This window comes from Phodopus roborovskii, unplaced genomic scaffold (assembly GCF_943737965.1).
Source record: "Phodopus roborovskii unplaced genomic scaffold, PHOROB, whole genome shotgun sequence".
NCBI classification, from domain to species: Eukaryota; Metazoa; Chordata; class Mammalia; order Rodentia; family Cricetidae; genus Phodopus; species Phodopus roborovskii.
Genome location: NW_026126525.1, coordinates 15,134,538 through 15,160,151, shown reverse-complemented (window position 1 = coordinate 15,160,151; position 25,614 = coordinate 15,134,538). Strand labels below are relative to the sequence as shown.

The 25,614-nt window shown below is 36.7% G+C and overlaps 1 protein-coding gene across 1 annotated transcript; it reads right to left on the bottom strand.

Annotated features, from left to right (window-relative positions):
* Window positions 1-1,871: 1,871 nt before the first annotated feature.
* Window positions 1,872-10,155, bottom strand: Jchain (joining chain of multimeric IgA and IgM). The gene is made up of 4 exons (XM_051198315.1): window positions 10,034-10,155; window positions 6,972-7,092; window positions 3,809-3,889; window positions 1,872-2,791 (listed from the first exon to the last, which is right to left on the bottom strand). The coding sequence occupies exons 1-4, from the start codon at window positions 10,098-10,100 to the stop codon at window positions 2,578-2,580; spliced, it is 483 nt and encodes a 160-aa protein (XP_051054272.1). The 5' UTR covers window positions 10,101-10,155; the 3' UTR covers window positions 1,872-2,577.
* Between the last annotated feature and the right edge of the window lie 15,459 nt (window positions 10,156-25,614).

The window sequence follows — 25,614 nt, the reverse complement described above, 5'->3', positions numbered from 1 at the left end:
TGGCAGTCTGACCGTTGCAACTCTCCCCAGAATTATCTATTAAATTCAGTTTATAGCATTCAAGGCTTCTCTAGCCTGTATCTCCAAACTCTCCCCCATTTCTCCTGCATAAAACCTCTGAACCATCACAGTCACACACTCACAACTCAGTACCAATTTTTCTACATCTGTTACTTTCTGGTGCTCTGAAATAAGTAGTTTATTTGGTTCACAGTTTGAAGGCACAGTCCATCATGTCAGGGAAGGCCTGGGGTCTGTCAAGAGCATCATCACATTTGTATTCAGAAGCAGAGAGCCATGGATGCTGGTACTCAGTTTGCTTTCTTCTCTTTGTTCAGTCTACCATTCCAAGCTGTGGGGTGATGCCACCCACATTAGAAACTCCCTCAGAAACCTGCCTAGAGATTATCTCCTAGGTAACTCTAGGTCCTGTCAAGATGAGAGTATTAAGAATCTCAGAAACATAAGAAAAGAAGCTGGTTCATAGTTGGGGGATACAGTCCATAACAGTGGGGAGTTGGGACCGTCAAAGTGTTATATACTACAACAGCTATCCTAAGTGATATACAAGCGCACTCATATATATGGATATATTCTTGTTTTCATAGACACATACTAAGTAAATAGATGTAATTGTCAAAAAAAGTTATATGTGCTACTTGTAAAACAAAGATAGAACATTTCATATTCTATGAAGATTAAGGGAGACTACATATTTAAAAACTCACAGTTATTGTATTTTGTAACCCAACCACTAGGTGGAAGTAGAGGCTCATAATCCTAATGCTATTGTTGCACTGTCTCCCACAGCAGCAGAACTTGCAAATTTGTAAGAGTTGCAAGTTCCCCAGCTTCCACACCACAAAACTACTTAATCAGCATCTTTTGGAGGGAGAAACTTAGTAACTACTCTCCTCGGTCCTCCATGTTATTTCCATGCTCTCTGAAGTTAAGAACCACAACACATACTTGTGTTTTTCCCTAGTTTGTTGTCTTGGCAGAAAGATGAGCCAAAAGAAAATTCACACATAGTAATGACCACAATTTACTGACTAGTGCTAACTACTATGACAGCTATACTAAATGACATATAAACACATACATATATAGGATATATCGTCATTCTTATAAAAAAAATCTATGGGATAGTTATTTGTAATTCCATTTTTAAAAGAAGAAATTATCTTAAATTGAATTACCTTGCCTGGTGTTAATTGGGTCACTTAAGAGTTTGTATTTCAACTTGGGCCATTAAAGTTACCTACTAGACTAATATACAGAGTTGCCATACAGCCAAGACCTGGAAAGTCCACCCCACTGTTCCCAGGTCAGAAGTTTTTACGTGGGCTTCTGAATCAGGAGTTACTGCCATAGTGCCCTTACATAAATACATCAATTGACCACAGCTTTCCACCATAGGTTTCTTTGTATGTGACCAGTTATTACTTTGAAATAGCCCTACCATTTATTTAAGGGCTTTCTACTTGGATAAAGCTGAATAAAGTTCTTTGTTTTTTAGTTTTGTTTTATTTTCCTTGGTTTTGTTTTGTCTTGAGGAGGCATATTTTCTTCCATTTGCAGTGCTGGACATCAAACTCAAGGCCTTAAACATGATAAGCAACTTGTCTTGCACCTCAGTACACTTCCTGCTTCCATAGGGTAGGTACTCTGTACTATGGACCCACCTTTGTACTTAATTTTAAATGTGAAATGACAAAGATTTCTCAAGTATGTACTCAGATAAACTTAGTGATGAATGCAACATTACATCATACTTACAAACTGTTTGGCAACAATAAATTATATTTGTTGCATATAAGAAGGTTAAACACAAGCAAACTTTTTTCCAACAAATTATTTCACACGGGGAGATGCTTATGAATCTATTTAATTGTTCAAACTGTGCTAGAGAATACATATTTAGGAATACAAATTTCATTAGATTCAGCTGCAATACAGAAGATTCCTCTAAGAATTTTAGACAATAGCCTAATTGTCAAAAATTTTATCGAAAAAAAATCTAGTGCCAAGTCTATGTGTTATATCAAAATACATTTTTTCAATTGTGTATCAAATTATATCACTTTCAGCAAACTGGTTTTGCAAATATTAGTAAATAGTTTCAAAATGTGTCCTTTTCAACTTCTAGTGAAGATATGTAACTGCCCTGTGTTTATGTGTATGTTTTCTCTACACAGTGAGACATTAAGAGAATAGCACAGAATGTGCAGAAGCTCCAGCTCTCCACAGCAAAGTAGGAAAGAAAATTTAATTACACCTCTTAATTTTTACTCTTGGAATTTTACTTTCTCATCTTGTTTACATTTTTTAAGCTCTAAGAAATGAACTCTTGAAAATACCTCCCCAGGCAGACATGAGGACTTAATACTGAGAATTGAGAAAGAATAACATTATAATGACAGTAATGTTGATATTTTAACTATTTAAAGGGAATGTTAGTTTTATACCATTCAAAAAGAAAAAGTCCTGGTTTCAAATTAATGAGCAGTGAGTACAACTTCTGGGTTCAAATGGAGAGCTCCTAAAGAGAGAGTTGCATATTGAGAATGATTCAAACTAGTCAGGGTAGCAAGAATCAGGGGTCAGGGCTGTGGGCACCATTTTGGTCTCACCACGATACATAAGTGGGACCATAGCTGTATAACACTTATTTCTGTCATACATGTAGCAGGTCTCTGGAACAACGCTGTCTTCACTGCAGATAGTGCTCTGGCTGGCAGTAACGATGTGGTCATCCAGCTCCACTTCCACAGGATCACATTTCTTACAGCTGAAAAAAACATATGCAGTAGAAATCCTCCAGTAAATATTATCTCAATATACAAGTCACTGCAAAGGTTTATCCAATGTCCATTAGTTCTTGCAGCTCTAACCTACAATAAACAATGAGTCTTTCCACACCTAATCATGTGCACAACAAACAATACTTTCTAAAATACTTTAGTATTTCATGTACAAAAATTACTGGAAAGTAAGCAATATAATTAATGATATGATGATACAATCATCTTACCTATACTATTCAGAAGCTTCCACTAAGCTAGTTTATATCTGTGCTAGCTATATATATGCTTCTTTCAATAAACTCAGTTTTAGTGACAAGAAGAATATATATATATATATGCACATGTATATACTATATACATATATATTATATTGCTATACATGTACATACAGATACATTTAGGGAGAACAGTGTCTCACTATATTGCTCATGCTGGCCTAGAACGATTAGTCCTCCTGCCCCTGCACCAGCCTCTTAAGGGAATTTTTGGGGTTTTGGAGGGGTTTTTTGGTTTGGTTTTTTAGGACAGGGTTTCTCTGTGTAGCCCTGGCTGTCCTGGAACTCACTCTGTAGACCAGGCTGCCCCTGAACTCAGAGATCTTCCTGCGCCTTCCTCCCAAGTGCTAGAATTAAAGGCATGTGCCACCATGCTCAGTGAAAAAAAAAATTTTTTAACTGTTTAACATTGGATTCTATCTACTGCAAAGAAACATATGAATGCTAAGACCTAAAATTACTTATTTGAATGTATAGATAAATCGACTCCTTCTGTACAAAAAAAAAAAATAATTTCTTCTTTGGAATAAAGTTACTGCTACTATTTTCCTATGACCAAGTTTTATGAAGTTTTGGTACCTAATCATTAACCTAGGATCAGTGTATTTAAAAGGTCAGACATTTATCAATGTTTATATCCAACTGTATTTTAAGAAATATAATTATTAATAAAGTTAATTAAAAGTAATTAATTTTAACATAAGTAAATATGAAGGAAAATCTTACAGGTCCGATAAATGGTACACAAATTTCGTTCTCAGAGGAGAGGTGGGATCTGAGATATTCTCCCTGTTGTTCAGAGGCACACTAAAAAAGAAAAAGAAAGAAAACAGTAAAACAATAAATATAAATACTGTTGTTTCTGATATTTAGGTCTTGAGGAATTTACTATTTAATTATAACAGTACTTAACAAGACTTCACTCAATTGTAAACTACTACTCAGGTTTCACAATAATTTGCTATACTTATCAGTTTCTTGTCTATGACCTAGTTGTTTTCCTAAGCTATATATGATTACATGTGTGGTGTGTAGAAGGTGTTCATTGCTTGTAGAATGAATAAACAAAAAAGATGCTACCTATAATTTTCAAAGACATAAGTTAATAAATTATTTTTATTCATTTATTTTATGTGTATAGGTATTTTATTTGTATATATGTCTGTGTGCACCATATTCATGTAATACCTCCGGGAGCATGTTTTATCTTATAGTTTGCTGGGGGGAGGGGAGATGTCTACTCTTGTTTGGGTCTAGGTTTTATTGTGTTTTCATTTTGTTCTTTTGTTTTGGAGGAACTGTTTGCTGTAGTTTTTATTATTTGGGCATTAAGAAGGTATTTCATATAGCTCAGGTTTGCTTCAAACTTACTTTGTAGCAAAGGATGACCTTGAATTCCTGATTCTTTTGCTTCCATGTCCTAAATGCTGAGACTTTCAGTGTGTCACCGTTCCCAGTTCAGCATGAACTACTTTATGTAATTTATATTGTATTCCCAGTACTAACCTAAACATGGGCTATACACAAAAACAAAGTTTTTTTAATGAATAAATTTACCTATGATTTGATTTGATTATAAAGGCTCTTGTGATATTGGAAAAGGATTTTTTTTTAATATTTGTTTACTTATATGTATTTGTTGATGGTGAGTGTGCTCATGCCACAGCACATTTGGAGGTCAGAGGGTAACTTGTGGGAGTTAGTCCTCTCCTTCCACCACGCAGTGTCCTGGAAAGCAAATCCAAGTTGCCAGGCTTAGCAGCAAATGCCTGTATGCAGTGAGCCATCTATCTCATTAACTCAGGAAAATGTTTTAAATGATGGGAAATATAGGGAAATAAACATCTATAAGAGCCAACTGTGAGCCAAACACTGTTCTCATATAAGTTTATATAATATAATCTAAGCCCCAAATATGTATATATCTAAACAAGACTGTCGTTTTTTCACAGCTTGGGAATAAGGTTCTAATTAAACACATTACTTCCATAAAGCCACACCATTACAGTAAGTGATAGACTTGGGAATGGTACCATAATGACACAGCAATGGCAATATTCTTTCGGGTTAAAAAGTAACAACAGAAAACATCAATACATGTCAGGCAAAGTATCACGAAGTAAGTAAATTATTTGATTTCAATGAACAGTACAAGTAAAAGATGGATTAGAAAAGAAAGCATTGAAGCCTACTTAAACAATTGTCCGCCTGGGGATTCAAATATAAGTGGTCCATCAATATGATTTATGTGTAATGCCAAAGACTAATTCCTTTAAATTGAATGTCTCTGTGAGAATCTATAAATTCCAATGAGTTCTGTGCACAGGATCTGAGTGAAAACTTCTGCCCTCAACTTCTGTAAAACTGCTTTAGCTTGTTAACAAAATTCAACTTCATTGCACTCAGATGTGTTTACCCCTGCAATTTCCCCAAATACAGAAAACTCAACTGCATAATTTGTTGTAGTGGGGAACTGCATTTTGAGCTCACCCCTTTAAAAAGAGAGAGAGAAATAAAATTCAACTTCATTTAATAACGATTCAATCTCATTAAAGTGGAATTAAGACACTACATTTAAACAAGGCAATCCCTTTAAGACCCCTCCCTGCTAAAAGGAGCTGTTTCTGAAAACTTCCCATGGGAATCAATGGCTAAGACACCCAGAATGAAGAAGGGTAACCAAGCTGAAAGGGGTGGCAGAAATAACTCTTGAATAGAGGACCCAGTAGATATAAAAACAGAATGTGAAAGATGTAAAAGCAACTAGGACACTGTAAATGCAGAGAAAGAAGATACACTATAGGGTTCCTGGGTGTTTGTTTGTTTTTAACACAAAGTAAATAGAGTGAACAATCTGAAGAATTACACTGAGCTGTGTAGGGAGGCACCGCACATTTGTAACAATACTGATAACAATGCTGGGGAAAGCACCAAAGGCATTTTATCACAATGTTAACAGACATATAGTTAACTATGTAACAGGAATTATACAACCTTTAAAAAGAACAGATATTCTCAGGTTTTTAAATAATAATCCTAGGAAGTAGGTTCATTTTTCTTCTATTTAAAGATGAGAAATTTTACATTTGGAGTAGACAAATAATTTGATTATTTGTGAGAGTACACAGTTACAAACTGACACAGCCAGACTTTTTTTTTAACATCATACTTTCCCCACTAATAGCTAAAGTTGATTGCTATGTTCCTACAAGAGGTATTTGCTTGGATAAAACCATTAAGGTGGGAGTATTTAACAAGGAAAATTTGTCACTGATCAGATCAATGAGAAATCTCATTTCTCAAGTATTATCAGTATTTTTGCTATTGATAAGAGTTTCCAAGTATATAAGTCTGAGCTATATATGAAATGAACTGAACAGCTCTGAGTAATTTATGAGTCAAAAGTCAATTCATCAGTTTTAATTAGTCTGCCATTATGAAAACAATATAAAATACTCAATAGTCAATAATTCTGGAACAAAAGTAGGGTGTTTACCATTTTTCTGAAGTTGCAGTTCAAGCTGATTAAGAATAACCGAAAGTTCTGATTCAAACTGAAATACCTGCATATAAACTGGCATGTTGGTGACTAAGTAGGAACCTCTGGTTCCCTTTGTTTCTGCCCCCAACTTCTGCAAAGTTTTCTCAAGCTTATTAACAAAATTCAGCTTCAGTTAAGTCATGAGTCAATCTCTTTAAAGGTGCTCCATGTCAATAGTACACTAAAGACACTACATTTAAACAAAACAGACCCCTTTTCAGACCCCTCCAAGCTATAGGGAGCTGTTTCAGAAAACTCTGCAGGATTGCCTTTAAAAAGAAAAGAAAGCTTAACAACACAAAGTGTCTGCTTACAAGAGAAAAGAAAAGAAATGTCAATATCACATACACAATTCGAATATTTCTCTCCACAATGTCCTCATTAGGATTCTCAGTGGACTGGATGATCCTGGAAGTAACTCGGGTACACATGCATTTGTTGTCAGCAAGGATGGTCCTCCCATTGTCACCTTGGGTTGGAAAGGTAAAATATATCATGAAAATGGAAAACAAACTTCTATGCTGTCCTGGGTGTTGTAGTGTAGTCCACAACCCCAGTGCTTGGAAAATTCAGGAGAGAGGACAGGAAATTCAAGGCATGCCTGGGCTACCTAGTAAATTCCAAGACAGTCTGCATTACAAAAAGAGATATTGTCTCCCAAAAAAAGTACATGTGTTTTAAGATAAGTTAATTGCTTCTTTTGTCTGAATAAATAAGACACTGTAGCCCAGGCTGTCCTGAAACTCACTTTGCAGCTGTGGGGGGTTATGAACTCTCCATCCCCTGACACCATGTGGCACCATTATCCCTGGATCAAAAACTTTAACTTTTATTAATTTTTATTGTTCATCAGTCCCAGTCTTTCTATTTGTTTTCTTCCCTAATCTAAAAGAGCAAAGGAAATCTAAATACAATCTGAAAGGAATTTTCTTTTTCTTCATTGTAAAAATTAATGAGAAGCTAGGCTGAAGGAACTCTGATGTCTATCTAATGCTTTAATTTTTTAATGATGTCATCTAGTAAAAATCAGTGATAAACACCAATATGAAAGATAAAACAAACATCTACATTATTCCTCAACCAAATGTTGAAAGCAAATACAAAGCATTTATAAATCCAACTGGAAACATTGAATTATTCCAGAATTCTCATTTCTTCCTGTAAAAAATTGTTCCCCTTAAAGTGTATTGGAATAAGCATCTTTTCTCCCAAGACTGTTATTTTGTAAGATTTAATATTATCCACCAAAACTTTCCTAAACTATGTATATTGTTTTTCATAATAATAATCAGTCCCCAAATTCAACCAAAAAAGTAACAAGAGCTGTATTAATATTTCTTAGAAGAGACAGTGTATATCATGTTATCATGTATATTGATGTAAAATACTGTCTGTAAAGTTGTGCTGCAAAAACAATTTAGAAAATATTGACAGGTGTGAGTTCAATTTAATATGCAATATCATTATAGAGAAAATTAATAAATGCTTAGTTATGTATTACAGTTTTAACTCTGAGAGTCAATATTCATTCTCTGATATGTGACTCAAATAGATATGGTAAATGTTGCAAAGAATAAACAAAGAAAAATTCTAATATTTGGTGTTGAATCAACAACAGATCATTTAAGAGCCGGTAACAGTGTTATTTTAATAGTTCTAGTTAAATAATAATGATGCTCAATATTCTTTTTCCTATGGCTTCAGGTAAACAACCTTTAAAATTCCACCCACTGAGTTTCAACTAAAAAAACTTATGAGGAATTAGTACATACAGGCAAACTATAAAGGTTAAAGGGTCAGGACAGACATCATTCTATTTGGAGACCTAATTATTCCTGAAAGTTAGCTCCCAAAGCAGAAAGAACTGAACTGAGATTCAGTCCTAATGCTAATAATGGTTTCAAATGTTTTAAGATCACTGTTATTGCATTTGCAATTGTTTGAAGAACAATATGTTAGTATGCTATTCATAAATTATTAATAAACTATCAGAAAAAATTGTCAGGGGACAATTTCAGATAATGACATAGCACTTATTAATTCTCTAAAAGGGACAAAATAATTCAAACGGTGCTCTTCTCTTCCTCATGTCTGTGTCCATAACTCTTAAATGCTTCCCTTAATGAAATATAAATGAGCACATCATATCTGATCAAATATACACATTGAGTCAAGAAAATTACTTCATTTGGAAGTATTAAACAGAAAACAGTCACACTCTATAAGGCACGTTTATTTCCTTTCCAAAAACATATGACACAATCATTACTATTCATGTTTTTTTAATCATGCAGCTTAATTTATCTATGAGAAAATGTACAAAAAATTCATTTACCAAGACCTAGACTGTAACATTTTCTCTCTGAAATTAAGCACTTTTCCTAACAAATTATTTTATTTAAAAGTATCTGAGACATTGGAGGTGTGCAATAAAGTATTTGATAAATTTTATTGAGTTCAAACAAGTAGAATTACATAGCACTGTCTTGTGGATATAACTTCAATGGGTTCACTAAAAGGAGTTTATGAAGTTATTTTACCTCAATCCCAAGTGTTTCAGAAAAGGGTATTGTGAAAATTAAGTGGAATACTATAGGTAAAGCTATTAGCATAATAACAAAGCACCATAATACATAGTTCAATAAGGTATAGCTGGCCAGGTATGATGGAACATACCTGCAACCCAAGCGCTGGGGAGTAAGAGGCAGAGGAATTTGGACTTTGAAATCATCCTGGTCTACACAGTGAGAGCCTGTCTCAAAAAAAAAAAAAGGAGCTGGAGAATAGCTATTTTATATATAGCTACATCTATTTTATATAGACATGCTTACAGACATATAAACATGTTTGAAAACATTAGTGTTTATATATACATATGCTTTGCTACTAGTATTTTATATTTTAAATATTATTTTTGAAGTGCATTATTCATGTTGTTAATAAAATATAATGTGATTATGCTCAATTACATTTCTATCTTAAAAAAAGATAAGCTTCTCTACTAAGAATATGCCTCTTGATACAGCTGTCTAAAAGATAAAAAAACAAAATATCAGACGTTCACACATCACGAATAACACTAAACATTTTTAAAGTATTATGATGTAAGAAAGTTGTTGAAACTGATTCCATTTCTCTAGGAAGATAAAATCAAAATATATTCTATATCATAATTACCAAGTTATTATTTCACCTCTCTTATGCTATACACTGAAGTAGCTAAACAGATGAAAAAAAGAACAAATAATACAATGAGCATTGTCTGTGTATGTAACACTGCCTAATAAGATTAGAAGGCAAGGCAGCTGTCCAGCAAGCCAACCAAAGCATAAACTTAACTCTTTATACATAAGACCCAAATACTCTTTATTTCCCCTTTTACCTGACTTTATGGTATAGGTACCACCTACCAGTCACAAGGATGACCTTGACAAAAACAGCCAGGGCTCCCCAGAGAAGCAAGTGGGTATTCTTCATCTTGTCTTCACTTTTGAAACACTGAAGCCAGAAACCCAGAGCCAATGTGTGTGCCTATAAGGAGCGTGCAAATGATGCTGCTTCTGCTTTCTTAAAATAACACCCCAGGCAATGGGCGAGCTGCAAACAATCACAACTGTGGTTCAGGTTTGAGCTGTATGCTATCCTGAAAAGAAACATGGGTCCCGCATTTAGGTGTTTCCTTCTAATCTAAAGCTTTCCTGCAAAGCCAGGATTTGATGAATCATTTGTGTTTTGCATTTATGCTACAGTGACATATAAACGCCAAACCTTGTAAGAATGTGGAGTCAGAACTCTTTGACAATGTTTAAATATGAGTTCCCATTTTCATCATCTGAACTCTCTCATATTAGACTTCAAATATCTGACATTTTTCATGGCTAGAACAGTTAAGTGCAAGGGAAGAGAAGAGGAGGAATGCAGGGACAGAAGCAACAAAATCCTCCCAGGTTCCTAAGTGTACACTGCATCAGTTTCTCTGCTAGTCTTGAATTAACCAATTACCATATTTAAACATCCATGGGTTGACTCTTACCACTTCTAGTTTATTTTATAATTTCAGACAGAGAAGTGGAATTTGAAACTGATAGATCCTAACTAATGTTACATTTTACTCTGATAGAATTGAGGCAGACTTTCTGCTTTCCCTCCTAGTAATTCCTTCTAGAACCATACACATTATCTGTGTTGTCTCAACAAAAAACTGAATCACTGCAGTATTTGCCTCAAGTTTTTTCACTTAATTATTGTTGAAATTAAAAATAAAAACAAAACCTGAGTTTCTACTCCCACCTCCAACATCCTAGAACTTCCTGTCTTGGATATAGAGTGGCTACATTCGTATGTCATTATTTTGGCTCTTATCTATAATTCTTGAAGAGTCTCCTAAAATTAAGCAGGCAGCCTAAACACAGGAAGTGACAGAGATATGAAAAACTAACACATAATCACATCCTTCAAAGAATCTGTAGTGAGGAACTGAGGAGATGACTCAACAGTTAAGGGCACTGGCTGCTCTTCCAGAGGACTCGGGTTCAATTCCCAGCACCCACATGGCTGCTCTCAACTGTCTGTAACTCCAGTTCCAGGGGATCCAGCACCATCTTGTGGGCTTCAAAGGTACCAGACATGCATATAGTACATAGATGTACATACAGGCAAAAACCTATACACACAAAATAAAATAAATTTCAAATAGAAGTTTTAGTAAAAGTCTAGTAAATGCAAAGTGCCAGGCATTGTAACAAATGATGCCCCTATACCATCAAAGTATATTCTGATTAGGACTTAAAAATTACTAGGCTCAAGAACAATTGGTTCTCCTGGTTCTGAGTGTGGTAGGACATGCCTGTAACCAAATGTTCAGAAGGCTGAATAAAAGGATCATGAGTTCAAGGCCAGCCTGCCTACGCAGCAAAACACTGACTCCAAAAACACGGAAAAGGTGAGAAGAGAGGGGGTTATGGGGAGGGAGGGCATGACTGGAATCACAGGAACAATTTTATCTATCAGAAAAGCAAACAGATCTAAAAGGAAATTTGTGGTAATTATCGAAATCCAAACTTATTTCACCTACTTTAAGTTCCTATCCACAACTATAGTTTCTAAATGACTGACTTACTCTATAACAGAGAGAGAGAATGTGAGTAATGATGAATTAATGGGTGAATACAGCTGAGCAATCAATCACCTACAATCCTGGCACTTGAGAAGCAGAAGCAAAAAGAGCTCATGAGTTCAAAGCCAACATTGACTACATAGCAAATCTAAGGTCAGTCTGGGCTACATGAGAGCCTGACTCCCTGTTAGCCCCAAGAGTTAAGTGGGTAGTTTATGTCACTATTTTCTTGATAATACACTCAGGTTTCAACTACCTCCCTCCAGCAACTTGGATATATCCCCAGAGACAAAGCAAAGTTTTCTCAAAATCTTCTTTTGTATAAAAGCAATTAATATATTTGGGTGTTTTGTTTGTTTGTTTGTTTTTTGTCTTGTGTTTGTTTGTTTTTCGAGACAGGGTTTCTCTGCATTGCTTTGGAACCTGTCCTAAAACTAGCTCTGCAGACCAGGCTGGACTAACACTTCACTGTGGGGCTCTGTCTAAGCTTCAACTCCAGCCTCAGCCTCAAAAGTGTTGGGATTACAGGCCTGAGTCAGGGCCAGCTTCAGACTGAAATGTCCCTATGTCCCTTTTCACCCACAAAGGAACAATGAGTAATCAGCAACATTCTCAGTCCCTCCTTTAACCTCTGTCCTCAGTACCATTTTTCTTTGTGAAGGCCTCTTCTCAGGAAAAGGGAATTTGGGCAGCAGCCTGGAATTCTGCCACTTAAACACTTTCTGAGGTGATATTTTAATAGCCTCCTTGGCTGTACATTTAAGACAGAGCAGAAATCTCCTGATTTTCTTTTTAATGGATTATGTTCTACACTTTATGTAATGCTGCTTATTTCTCATTTGTCCTAGAACTACAAGTGGGAAAAAAAACAAACAAATTTTAATAATAAATAGAATTTCCTAACCATCCACAGCAAATAGTAAAAACAAAGTACACATTAAATATTGAACTAACTGTCAGTCTACAAATTTCAAATAACCTAACAATCACTTAGATTTAAAAAATAACTTCTAGGGCTAGAGAAATGGCTCAATAGTTAAGAATACTAACTATTCTTGCAGAGGACTTAAGTTCAGTACACAGCATCCACATGGCACCTAACAACCATCTATAACGTTAGGACCAGGGAATTTGACCCCTTTCCTGGCTCCCTTGGGTACCTAGCATGGTACACATGCATGCATGTATACAAACACCTAGGTACATAAAAAATAATAAACACATTTTTTGGGTTTTTCAAGACAAGGTTTCTCTGTAGCTTTGGAGCCTGTCCTGGAACTTGCTCTGTAGACCAGACTGGTCTCAAACTCACAGAGATCAGCCGGACTCTGCCTCCCAAGTGCTGGGATTAAAGGTGTGCGACACCACTGCCCAGCTAATAAATACATTTTAAAAACTAAATTCTTAGTCTTTCCAAATATGCTAGAAAATGTACAATATAATATGAACCACTTAATAAATCTGATGGTTCCTTTGGTATTTTCATAAAGGATACATGAAGTAAAAAAACAACAATCACCCTTCAATTCTCTTATCTTCTTTCCTTTCTTATTAGCATTCTTACAGACTTTAAAACCTACTGGTTTTAAAAAAGAAAAATTAATGATTTTAAAAGATTAACATGTATACTTGAGACACTGTAGAACACATGCAGTCAGTTACACAGGAACTCCATGGCTATGTTTATAACCAAGAACCCCTAACACCAGAAATCCACAATTAACTGACACTCTCACAAGGACAATACATGAGGAAAAAACTGACATGGGAGATTTCTCTCCCCAAGAGACAGCTCATTGTGATCCCAGAAACATAGCATTTACCGTGTCCCCATAGAAACTCTTTCTCTTTTATAATGTTGACACAAAAGGCAAAGCATAAATAATTGTTGGATCAACTCAGAGAAGTAAACTAAGGGAAGACTCTAGAGGGAAAATCTTCAAAACAGAGAGAGGTGTAGTAAGACAAAGCATTCGTAAGTGAAAACTCTTGATGTCCTTATGAAACACTTGACAAGTATTCATTATCAATGCAACACTAAATAATCTAAAACTTCCCAAATGTCCTGGTTGCCACCATCAGTCATCACCTGGATTTTTTTTTTTTTAAAAGTTGGGCATGACAGCTCACTCCTGAAATCTCAGCACTCATGTAGCTGATTGAGGAGGACTGTCGGGAGTTCAAAGCCAGCCTAGGTTACAAAAATGAGATGCTGTCTGAAAAGGAAATGGGTTTTTCCTATTTCAGAACCGAGCTAAAAGCTTATTCTTACTGACAATCTATCCTCTCCACCAATATCCTTGCTGTGTTGTTTTCAATATTCTAAAAGGCACTGTCTTCCCAGCATTATATTCCAATGGGGAAGACAGACAAGAAAAAAAAAAAAAGTTAAATACTGACACATTGTGATAAATGTTCCAAAAACAATATGCATGTGAATAAAATGAGAGCATGTGGAACAGGACTGGGGTCATCAACATCAGGCAGCAAAAGCTGAGGAGTCACACCGAGGCAGAAACATGAATAAGACAAAGCTTATGATGGCATCACAAAAAAAAAAAAAAAAAAAAAAAAAAAAACATACAAAGTGATTTAAAACACCATAACTTTTTATTTCCAGAATTGTGTTACCTCCCTAGATAGAATAGGCATTCCTGGCTTACATTGAAGGCTGCAGGGTCCATCAACCTAAGCTGGGAATTTGGGAGTTTTTGTTATTTTTGTCATGATGGGTATTGAACTGGAGGGCTACGTGTTGGACAGCAGTCTATTACCAATCTACCTTCCTTGCCCCCAGACTCTGATCTCAACACACTGGGAGATAACCCCATTTTCAAGCTTTTTCAAATTGTTGGCAGAATTCAAACCTTGCGTTTGTTAAGACCTGTTCTCCATTTCCTCCCTCACTACTGGGAGCTTCTAGGAGTGAGTGCATGCCCTGACTTCTTTATCATCAAAATCAGCAAGTGAGGTCTGCAGAGGGTATCAGAGCCCCTGTAACTTAGGGATGGCTGTGAACCACCATGAGGATGCTGGGTCCCCTGAAAGGACAAGTAAGTGCCTTTAACCATTAAGTCATCTCTCCTGTGCAAGGCACAGACATTTTGAAGCAGTCATTATTCTGCCTACTGCCAAAACAAACAAAAATCAACACAAAACAAAAATAAAAACACTGCTACAAGAAAGAAAAGCAACAGCAAGTAAATGCCATTTGATGGGGGAAGGCATGGCCTACATAGGACAAGGAGCAAAGAAAAAACCCCACTTGATGCAGCAGAGGAGGAAAATGTAAATAACACAGTATGCTTCATTATAAGACCAATTGTTATGGGATATTTAATAACACTGTGAAAATCTGAGACTGTGTTAACAAAAATTATCTTTGAATCAATCAAAGATCAGCTTTGAACTAAAATCTGCTCAGGACAACTTCAAAGCTGTTAGCTAAGATAGTCCAGTCTTGTAGACTCCTCCAGACAGAACTTCAGATAAGCTCTGCACTTTCCTATCACACAGAGACTGAACAACAAATGATACAGCTAGCTCTCCCAGAATTTGACCATTATCCCAACTTTTTCAGAGTACCCTGATGATGCTGTCACCCCCCCCCCCAGATACCAAGAACTAATTTTAAGAACATAACATCCACATTCCCAAGAGGTGGGTGAGTGGTTTTTGTCATTCAGTGAACTATGTTTGCCATTGTTTAGGGGGGTTGATTCCAAGTAGTTACTGGTCTTGGTCAGGAATGAAATTAAGCAAAGGAAGTTAGATTTGGGGATCTCTTTCTGAAAAGAAAAAAGGGGGTATCAGGTATGATAGGATATAAGGACTGATTATTGAATCTACTTTCAGACTAAAAAGCAATTACTAGTCTCAAATATTTTACATTGGTATGGATTTTCATATATCAATAAAAATTTAAGGTTATTTCTGTTACAACATACTATAAAGTACTATACCTATTCAACTCATTTAAAATTGTAATATAAAGTTCTAGTCCCTGAGAACTACTATTAATAACTGTTTAGGATAATTAAGATAAACAATCAAACTTGTAGTAAGAGTTAGATGTAGAAAGAAATAAGTAATATTTAGCTTTGTGTATTTTAGTCTTCAAACACTTCATAGAACTACAGAATATGGCATTTAAGATGTTTTAAAAGCATAAGACTTTTCGATGTGGATTCCTTCCAGACTAATGTGGTTTGATCATGCCAGACCACCTGAAACAGAGTATAAGGTGATCCTACATTCAAAACAGCTGGACAAAGCAGCCCTACAGACTACAGCCAGGATTTCTGAATCTTCTTCAAATCCCCCATGACAGTGCCCCTTACCAGCAGGAAGTAGTTTGGGAAGAACGACGCCCAAATTCCCAAATATTGTGTATAAATGTTTGTTTTCATTTAATTGGACTTTGTTATATAAAATAAAATAATAAAATAAAAAAAAGCATAAGACTTTTCATGATAGTGAGATATGTCTGCTCCTGGTAACACCAATCTACATCAAAAAAGGATGATGGACATTGAAGAACCTCCATGTGAAATTTGTTTTCAATGTGGTAAAGACAGTCGCTGGGCAAGAAACTGCCCTTGCCTCAACCTCTAACAGTATTCTGTTCAAACTGAACAAGCAGTATACAAAGGAAGGTGCCTGCTGAACTTTGCCAAGACAAGATAGGCCAATCCTTCAAAATTGCTGCTTCACGGAAAAGTTTGTCAGATATTCTATGCCTGTACACTGAAGATGGATGCCCCAACATTGCAGAGGAACCGAGGGTGACTGTCCAGGCAGCCAGCTGTCTCTGTCACTTCTATAGTTTTGGAAGTTGCTTGCTCTGCACTTCCTGTTTATTTGATATTTTATCCTTTTCTCTGATGGGGGTTGAAGACCAGATAGTTATACTGTTTTCTTTCATACCAAATTCAGAAAAAAAAACTCACAAAAGAGATGTAAAGTTTATAAAGTTAAGAGACATAAAAGCTTCAGTTGTTTATCTATGAAAATGTTTTAAGGTCTAAAAAGATATTTTTTGGTAGAAAGTAGTTCAGGTATAAAACTTTATAGACTCACGAAGATGGGATAGATAATAGAATACTTTCTCCAAGTTTGTCATTTACTAATGAACTGGACATTATGAAAGTAATTCTTATCTGATAACTGTTCTTATTGTATATAGTTTTACTGTTAGAGTTAAAACCATTCCTTTTTATTTAGAAAATATTTGATAATTTTTTCTTACAATATATAGTTTTATTATGTTAGATTAAATGGGAGAGAAGCTATAGGATATTTGGTCACACTGTGAAACTCTGAGACTGTGTTAATAAATTAACTTTGGGTCAGGGAATGGAGCCAGTGACTAGATGACAAGAATTAGCCATAGACTGAAGACCTGGGAAGATGGACAAAGAGAGACATACAGGAAGGAGTCTGAAGGGACTTAGAGATTCATGGGCTTTATTTGGTCTGGGACAGTGTGGAGAGCTGTTCTCTTGCTGGGTCTCTAGCCAGACTGGAAGTTCAGCTGGTTCCTTCTCTACTTCTCTGATCTAGCAGGTTTTATTCAAAAATCTGACTCCTGGTAAATAGAACAACTTAGGTAAAAACAAGTAATGTTATTGATCATTTATTTATTTATTATTGTGTATATAATATGTGTATGAGTGAGGCCATGTGTGCCACAGTACATATGTGGAAGTCAGAAGACAGCTTGGGAGTCAGTTCTGTCCTTCCACTGCAAGTTCTGGGGATCAACTCAGAGGTCAGGCTCAGGCCATAAGTTCTTCTACACACTAAGCTAGTTCACTGGCCAAGAAAAACAGTTTTCCCTATTTAAACTGTACAAGTTTTCCTAGGCACAGGGGCACATGCCTGGAGTCCTAGCACCTTTTCTAGGAACATGCCTGTATTCCCTGCACTCTGGCAGATGGAAGCAGGATGACCCAGAGTTTGAGGTAATATTTCAGCTACATAGTAACTTAGGTCACATGAGATCCTATCTCAAAAAAGAAAGAAACAAAACAAAAAGAAAGAAAAGATGATCCATTTTAAGTTTTTGTTAGCTTGCTTCCTTGTTTCCTAGGCTGCCCTAGTGCATGCTATGGAGAAGAGGCTTGATCTGAACTCCTGGTTTTCCTGCCTCCAGCTCCGATGTCCTGAGATCACAGATATATGTCACACACTCTGCTCTAATATATATTTCAGAATCAGCCATGGTAGCCTTAAAAATAAAATAAAAATGGAACCTGCACCTAACTTCCAGTTCATTTTACCTTACAAAATACCAAACTCCTAGACACTCATTTTGTCCACATCTGTATGAAGAAATCTCTTCTAATTGGTATTATTTATCCCTAAATATTTCAGCTTTTGCATGCATAAATTGCAATATTGGCGTTTAGTCAGTATTTAGGTATTTAGGTATCAGAAAATAAAATCTTAAATCTAAAAAGAACTCAAAACATGAGTTATAAATTTTATTATAAAGTGTTTCTAAAAATTAAAACTAAGACAACCAAAAAAAAAAAACCTAAACCTGTTTTCTCCAGAAGCTTTCCACACAGATTAGGGCAGGTTTGTGGTTAAATGTTTATAAGGGAAGACGCACCTGGGCTGTGGTGTGTTTTAAATAAACTTGCACCTGCAGTGGCTTTTCACAGAACTGCTATTAGGATCTGCCTGTCAGTTAGTTGGCATCACCCTATGCTTACCCTCACTCACGGGCTCTAACCTACAAGTGGCCTACTTCCAAACTTCATCTGAAAAAATAAGTTTAGAGTTCACGGTCATTTTTCTGGAGGGTCCCAAGAGAATCCCTCAAACAACAATGCATGGCTTTAGTCCATCAACCCCAGCAGTCTGGTCTAGCTGTGCTTTAAAGGAAATGAATATATCATCCATTTGGGGAGGAGGCTGCTGTTATAGGCAAATATGGCTTCTTTCCTTTCCTGTAATATACAATTTGCTATTTCTTGTTTTAGAATCCTGTTTTACTCTGTCATTTCCTTATCAGAAACTTAACTGTTTCCACACAATCATTATCAAAAATTCTAAATTATTTTAATTTAATCCTAGCAAGTCACTGCTTAATTCAAGCCACCCCTTGACTCTTAAAATACACTGCAATACACTCCACTTGTGTCCCCATATTACCTTTTATGTAAATTAGCACATTACTTTACTTTACTTACTTTACTTACTTTAAGTCATTTTCTTCATATGTATGCAACTTCTCTCATATACTAAATGAATGCTTCCTTGAAGTAGTGTGGCAGAACATATACACATGCACACACACACGCAAACACACACACAAGCCCCCCCACATACACACATATACATACACACGCACACATACACACACACACACACACACACACGAGCTAGAGAGAGAGAGAGAGAGAGAGAGAGAGAGAGAGAGAGAGAGAGAGAGAGAGAGCAGGCTTATCTAAGAAAAGAACCAGACTCTCTTCTACCACTCTGGTAGTCAAGAGACTAAAGCAGGACAACTGCCCAGAGTCTGAAGATTGTCAGGCTACATAGTAAATCCCAGGCCAGCTTCAGTTACAGGGTGAGACTCCAGAGCAGTGGTTCTCAACCTATGGGTCACATTCTCACAAGAAGTTGCATATCAGATATTTGCAGTACAATTTATGACAATAGCATAATATTTTATGGTTGGGGGTCACCATAATGTTAGGAACTGTATTAATGGGTCTCAGCATTAGGAAGATTGAGAACCACTGCCCTAGAAACAGGGAGAAAGAAAAGGTAAGAAAATACATTTTTCTATGTTCTAATTCTTTTATCAAGTTTTGCATTTTTGTTATTACCATACTAAATACATGTTTTAAGAAAAAGGAAATATATATACAGATTCAAGGCTATGGTTGGCTCAGTCAATAAAAGCATTTACCCTGTAAGAGTGAGGACCTAAATTTGATGTCAGTACCTATCTAAAATTTCAGATGTGCTGGCCAGTGCTTATAATCTCAATCCTAAGGACATGGGAACAGCAGAATCTGTGGGTCTCACTGGTCAATCTGGCCTAGTTGGTGTGCTCTGGCCCAGTGAGAGACCATTATCTCAAAGAAGTGAACCACTCTCCTGAGGATGACACCCAGGGCTGTCCCTCCAGCCTCCCCAAACACATGCATGCATGCTATTGCACCACACATTCACCTATCCTGCCCACATAAACATACATATGCATACAACACATAAAACTACCTAACAGATGCAACTGTAAACATCTGTTGAGAAAAAATCTGTTTTCTACTAATCCAAAGCAATAGATCCATAATCAGATATTGTCTGGACTCAATAAGACTTTGGAAAGCTATTTATGATTTCTTTTTCTGGACTGCGGATGTACTGAAAATAGTAGAGTGCTCACCTAACACACACAAAGCCCCAGGTTTGATCTCTAGCACTAAAAGAACAGCTAAAAGAATCTCTTTTCCTAGGTTTTATTTATAACAGAGGAATGACTGAGGCATACATGTTGTTAAAACTGATGATAATAAAGTGCCCAGAACATGGCTGAGTAACAGTACTCAATTTTTAGCATTTTTTTTATTGACATTACTGAAGGACAGCCTTTTTTCTTCACATCAATATAAATGCTAAATACGTCCATGTTTGAGTGTCCTGTCCCTTAAGAATATGTGAATAAGGTACATTACACAGCAGTGAGGCATTTAGGTGACAGCTGGAATTAAGGATGCTAATCAACTGGCCTTCAGATGACTCATCTTGAGTTGTCCCAGTGGGCCCAAGGTCCAACCACAGGATTCTTATTGCTGAGAAGCCACAGGAGAGAGAATAAGAGGCACAAGGATCCTGAATCACGGACTGAAATTAAAGGAAGGAGCCAGGCAAGATAATGTGGCAGCAATGTCTAGAGCAAAGAAAGGAATGGAAACAGACTCTCCCCTAGAGGCTCCAGAAAGAACATAGCCCTCCCGACACCTTTCATCCAAAGAGACCTTATCAGGCCTCTAACCTACTGAAAGTAACAGGAATTAATGACTGATCTTGAGCTTTAGGGTCCCAATGGTCTGCAGTTCTTTCTCAAGCACAAACCTTGACCCACATGTGGCCACATGACTTTGGAAAAGTGAAGGCTCTAAGGCCTGGGTGGAATGTCTTCTGAGGCAACACAAGACCCAAGGGCAGGTAAGTGGCTGAAGTAGGAACTCAGATAAAGAAATCAAAGACACTGTTCAGCTCTGCTTGCAACACTATCTCTTGTAGTTAGCTAAACAATACACAAACAGCAGTGGGGAAGATAAAAGTTATTTGTTCATGAAGTGAACCCAGAGTCCTGTGTCTCTGTCTACAATTGTTTCTTCCCAGGTCCTTGCTTTGTCCACACCGGTTCTGGCTGAAGCACTGAGCCACAAAGTTTGTGGTAATTTTTGTCCTATTTTACATTCTTTTTTTGTTTTGTTTTATAAATTTCATTTAATGGGAGGCTGTCGAGCACTGTCACCTCGCCTGCAAGAACAATGCTCAACAACAGGATTCTTCTGTAGTGTAGCTTTATTGTGCGACTGTTACCGCGAGATGAGGAAGGACCCCGAGGAGGAAAAAGGGCTCTGCTTATATATGCTCAGAGAAGTTGTGACCGTTACTGATTGGTGACAAACACTCCATGACGTGTGTTACGCATGCGCATTGCTGGCTCATAGACAGGAAACCGGCGCCATCTTCGGGAGTGGCACTGGTGGCTCTCTAGGAGGCAGAGACAGGCAGATCTCTGTGAGTTTCGAGGCCATCCTGGTCTACAGAGTGAGTGCCAGGACAAGCTCGAAAGCAATACAGAGAAACCCTGTTTTGAAAAACAAAAAATAAATAAATAAATAAATAAATAAATAAAATTTATTTAAATTGGAAACAATCTTATTTTACATATCAATCCCAGTTCCCTCTCTCTCCCATCCTCCCCATGTCCCCCATTGACATCCCCATCCCATCCCTCATCCACTCCCCAGAGAGGATGAGGCCTTCCTTGAGGGGATCATCAAAGTCTATCAAGTCATTTGGGGCAGGGCGTAGGCCCTCTCATGTATATCTAGACTAAAAGATTATCCCTTCATGAGAAATGGGCTTCTCTGTGCACTAATACTGGGCTGGACTGCCCAGGCCTCCTAGCTGACATGCTTGTGGTATTTTATCATAGCACCAATAAGAGATCAATTCTTCCACCTTTGGGGGCCATAATTTCCTTGTATAATTGGAGCAACTATATATTTTCATTTAAAATAATTTCTCTCTATGGCAAACTAAAGCAAAGTTGCTAGCAGGAAGGCCAAAGCTGCTTTCTTGGTTTTTAAAGCAAATGTTTTTTGGTCAGTCTTTAATTCATTAAATATACATTGGCATTTGCTCCAAATGGCTGGCCTGGCTGCCAGGGAAGTATGACCTTCAAGAAAGGCAATTAAAGCCCAGTGGTTAATTATGGTATTGTCAAGCTGGGGAAGCCACACAGCCTTGTAAGGTGGGGGATAGCCCAGATTATAGAAGGCCTCCCAGAAGAAATGATACTCAGGCTGTAAGGGAAAATTAATAACTAAAAGATACAGGATTCCTGGCAAGAAGAGAAAACCAGAATAAACAAGTGCTTCTGCCATAAATATAGATAACTCCCTGACTGGAGAGTATATTCTCCCTGCCCCCATTATCTTAAGGACAAGGCCACTGAGCCTGCCAGTCCTAGAGAAAGAAAACCCCCTAACCTTGCAGGTGTGCTAAAAACTTTGTACTCAATGCAATCTCTGTAACCTTGGAAACCTTATGGGCTGAGACTAGCAGTCTCAAACCTCCCTTTCCCTTTAAAAATGCTTCACAATTGTAAGCAGGCACCTTACTCTTCTGATAGAGTGAGGTCCCAGCTGGTTCGGTTCTTAGCAATAAAAACCTTTTGCTTTTGCAGTCAGGAGTCACTTCCTTGGTGGTTGAGGATACCCAGTAGGCACAACAAGGCCAAGGTTGGAAAAGAAGTAGAAACCAGACATGTGAGGGATGAATACAGTTGAGTTAAAGAATGGTAATGTCACTGACAAATTGGGAGGTCAAACCTTGACCATTCAAGGAGATAAATTTCACATCAATAGGAGTGACTCTACACTTCACCTTCTTCAATACATATATCCTTGAACATGTAAGATGATTCATAGAAGACTACAAGATTCTACATGGGTATAAATTTGGGTTTTATATGGATATTTATAATATATACTTGGTTACCTAGTTCAATTTATTATCAACATGAAGTACATTTCCAGATACAATATCAGACTAATGTTACAGATTTACTCATATCTGAAAGTAAACACTTAGATAATACATTCATTGTTATTTTAAATGTCTAAAGGGACACTAAGTACACTAGTTATCAATTATAGTAAGAATTCTCTAATATAGCAATCAGGATAGACAAAAGTATTGAAAGAAAATCAGTAAATGGAAAACCTTTTTATTTTTAAAAATAAATTGTTTCTTTCTTTATTCTGTGTGAGTATGTGAGAGGAAAGCCTCCAGGAGTCTGTTCTCGCCTTCCACCATGTGAACCCTGAGGCTTGAACCCAGGTTGACAGCCAGTATCTGCCTGCCAAGCCACCCCAATGGCCTCAAATAGACAATCGTGTCAGGGTGAGGAAACAACTTAGCATAGAGCACTTGCATAGCACATACATGACCGTAGATTCAATCCCAAGCACCACAAAAAACTAACAACAATGAAATAAAAATTTATCTTATCACAGGACAAAAAAAAAAAAAAAAGATAAAACTTCCCAAAATTAACCAGTGAGAGACAACAGACCAATCCCTGAATAATATCCTCAAATGTGGGCAACACAGTGATGCTCACATTTGTTCACGTTTGTCATTGTACTGGGCATAGCTGGTTTTTACAGTACAAACTGCCCTGGGAGTTTGTCACAAATGATAAAATGTAGACTATGAAACAAATTACAATAGATCAGAAATCCAAGGGAAAAATAAGAGGCAAATAAAGGATGGCCCTTTGTGTTAAGCTAAGGATAAGGCGGCTGGTGGGGTATTTGTTTGCTTGCTTGTTTTATTTGCTTGTAAAGAATGAGAAGAGAGATCTGGAGATAGAGCATAATGCTTGCCTGGCATGGATGCAATCCTGGGTTCAGTCCCAGCAACACATAAGACTGAGAATGGTGGCCCAAGCTCTTCTTGGTTATCTTCAGTTGTCTAAAGAATGTGAGGCCCTGTTAGGCTACATATGACCCTATCTCAAAAACAAGCAAACAAACAAACAAAATCAAAACAACTTCTCATTTTGTCATTCAGGCAACCAAACCAAATACTTTTTAAAATATAAGCTTATAAACTTTCAATACTTGTCACACATTGCCATAGAAATTTCATATATCTCACCTCCAACTCACTTCTAGGTTTTTGTAACTTAAAATAGATACACACCCTATTTGCAAAAGGTTTCTATCATTATTAGTCTCAGAATAAGTGGTTTCTAACAGAAAGCAATGGAAACTATACTTCATCTCTTCCATTTTCTTTCTTACACCTAAAAATAATCCTTCTTTCTTTTTTGTACCAAAAATAGTGAACTGTGTAACACTGGTTTTTCTCGGTAAGTTGGCAGCTATTAACCCACCCATACATTTCCTATTATCCTCATGTCAAATTATTATTATTACTATTACTACCTCACTGAAAAGGAAAAAAAAACACACTTTTGACAACTTCAATCACCTGAAACTAGTCTATAATTCTAGGATGTAAGTAAATATTCATTTAACTATTGTCTTAAGTTCATAAAAATCACATCTAATATTTCATCATTCAAATATTAATTACCACAGAAATTTAAAGACCTATATTGCTGGGCACTGGGCATGGCAGTAATACTTTTAATCTCTACACCTAGTAGGTGGAGGCAGAGAGATCACAAATTCAAGGTCAGTCTAAGGCTACATAATGAGATAACCTCGAAAAAAAATATGTTTCAAGCACCTGTAGTCTTAGCACTCAGAAGGTAGGGTCACAAGAGCCAGTAGTACAAAGCTAGTCCAGGATACACAGCAAATCCAAGACCAGTCGGGGCTGATGTATCTCTAAATACATCAGTAAATAAGCAAAGAAAAAAGAGGTGATTGAGAAATGACTCATTGTTTTAGAGTGATTGTTGCTCTTCCAACAGACCAAGGTGCAAAGCTTATCACACACAGGATAACTCCAAACATCTATAATTCCAGTTCCAGACTATCCAACACCTAGTCTGGCCTTCACAGGGCACCAGGCAAACATACAGAGTAAGTTAATGCATCTAAAAGAAGAAAAAAAAAGATATGAGAGAACAGAACCTGGGACATACAATCACTTGTAATGTTATATATCATTAATTATTATTACCTCACTAGTCCAGTAAGAAAGAGTCTGGGAGTGGACAATACTTTCAAACCCAGAACACATTCCTTGAAAGAAGTACCCTAGCATTATCTAGACTCTAGAATGTTCCCTATGCTCTTCAAGAAACACTCTAAATTTCTTATAAAACAAGAGTTATTTGCTAACTCCTGAACCAAATGTCACATGATACAAAAAACATTCAAGGCAATGACAAATTGCAGTTGCCACAAATACAAAAGTGAAAAGTCACATGCCAGAATAGTAGGATGGCTCCATGGGAAAGGCCATGATACATACATACATGCATGCATACATACATACGACACACACACACACACACACACACACACACACACACACACACAAATAACATTTTTTTTTCATTCAACAAAAAAGCCAAGTGTTTTTCAATATTAGGCCATTTTGAACTGTTTTTCTTTTTAGTGGACATAGGCTTAT

Excerpts from the sequence above, each read along its gene's own strand:
- Jchain (XM_051198315.1), bottom strand. The coding sequence starts at position 10,100 with ATGAAGAATACCCACTTGCTTCTCTGGGGAGCCCTGGCTGTTTTTGTC. Across the intron at positions 7,093-10,033 it reads CAAGGTCATCCTTGTGACTG|GTGACAATGGGAGGACCATC; the intron begins GTAGGTGGTACC and ends TTCCAACCCAAG. Across the intron at positions 2,792-3,808 it reads GTGTACCATTTATCGGACCT|CTGTAAGAAATGTGATCCTG; the intron begins GTAAGATTTTCC and ends TGTTTTTTTCAG.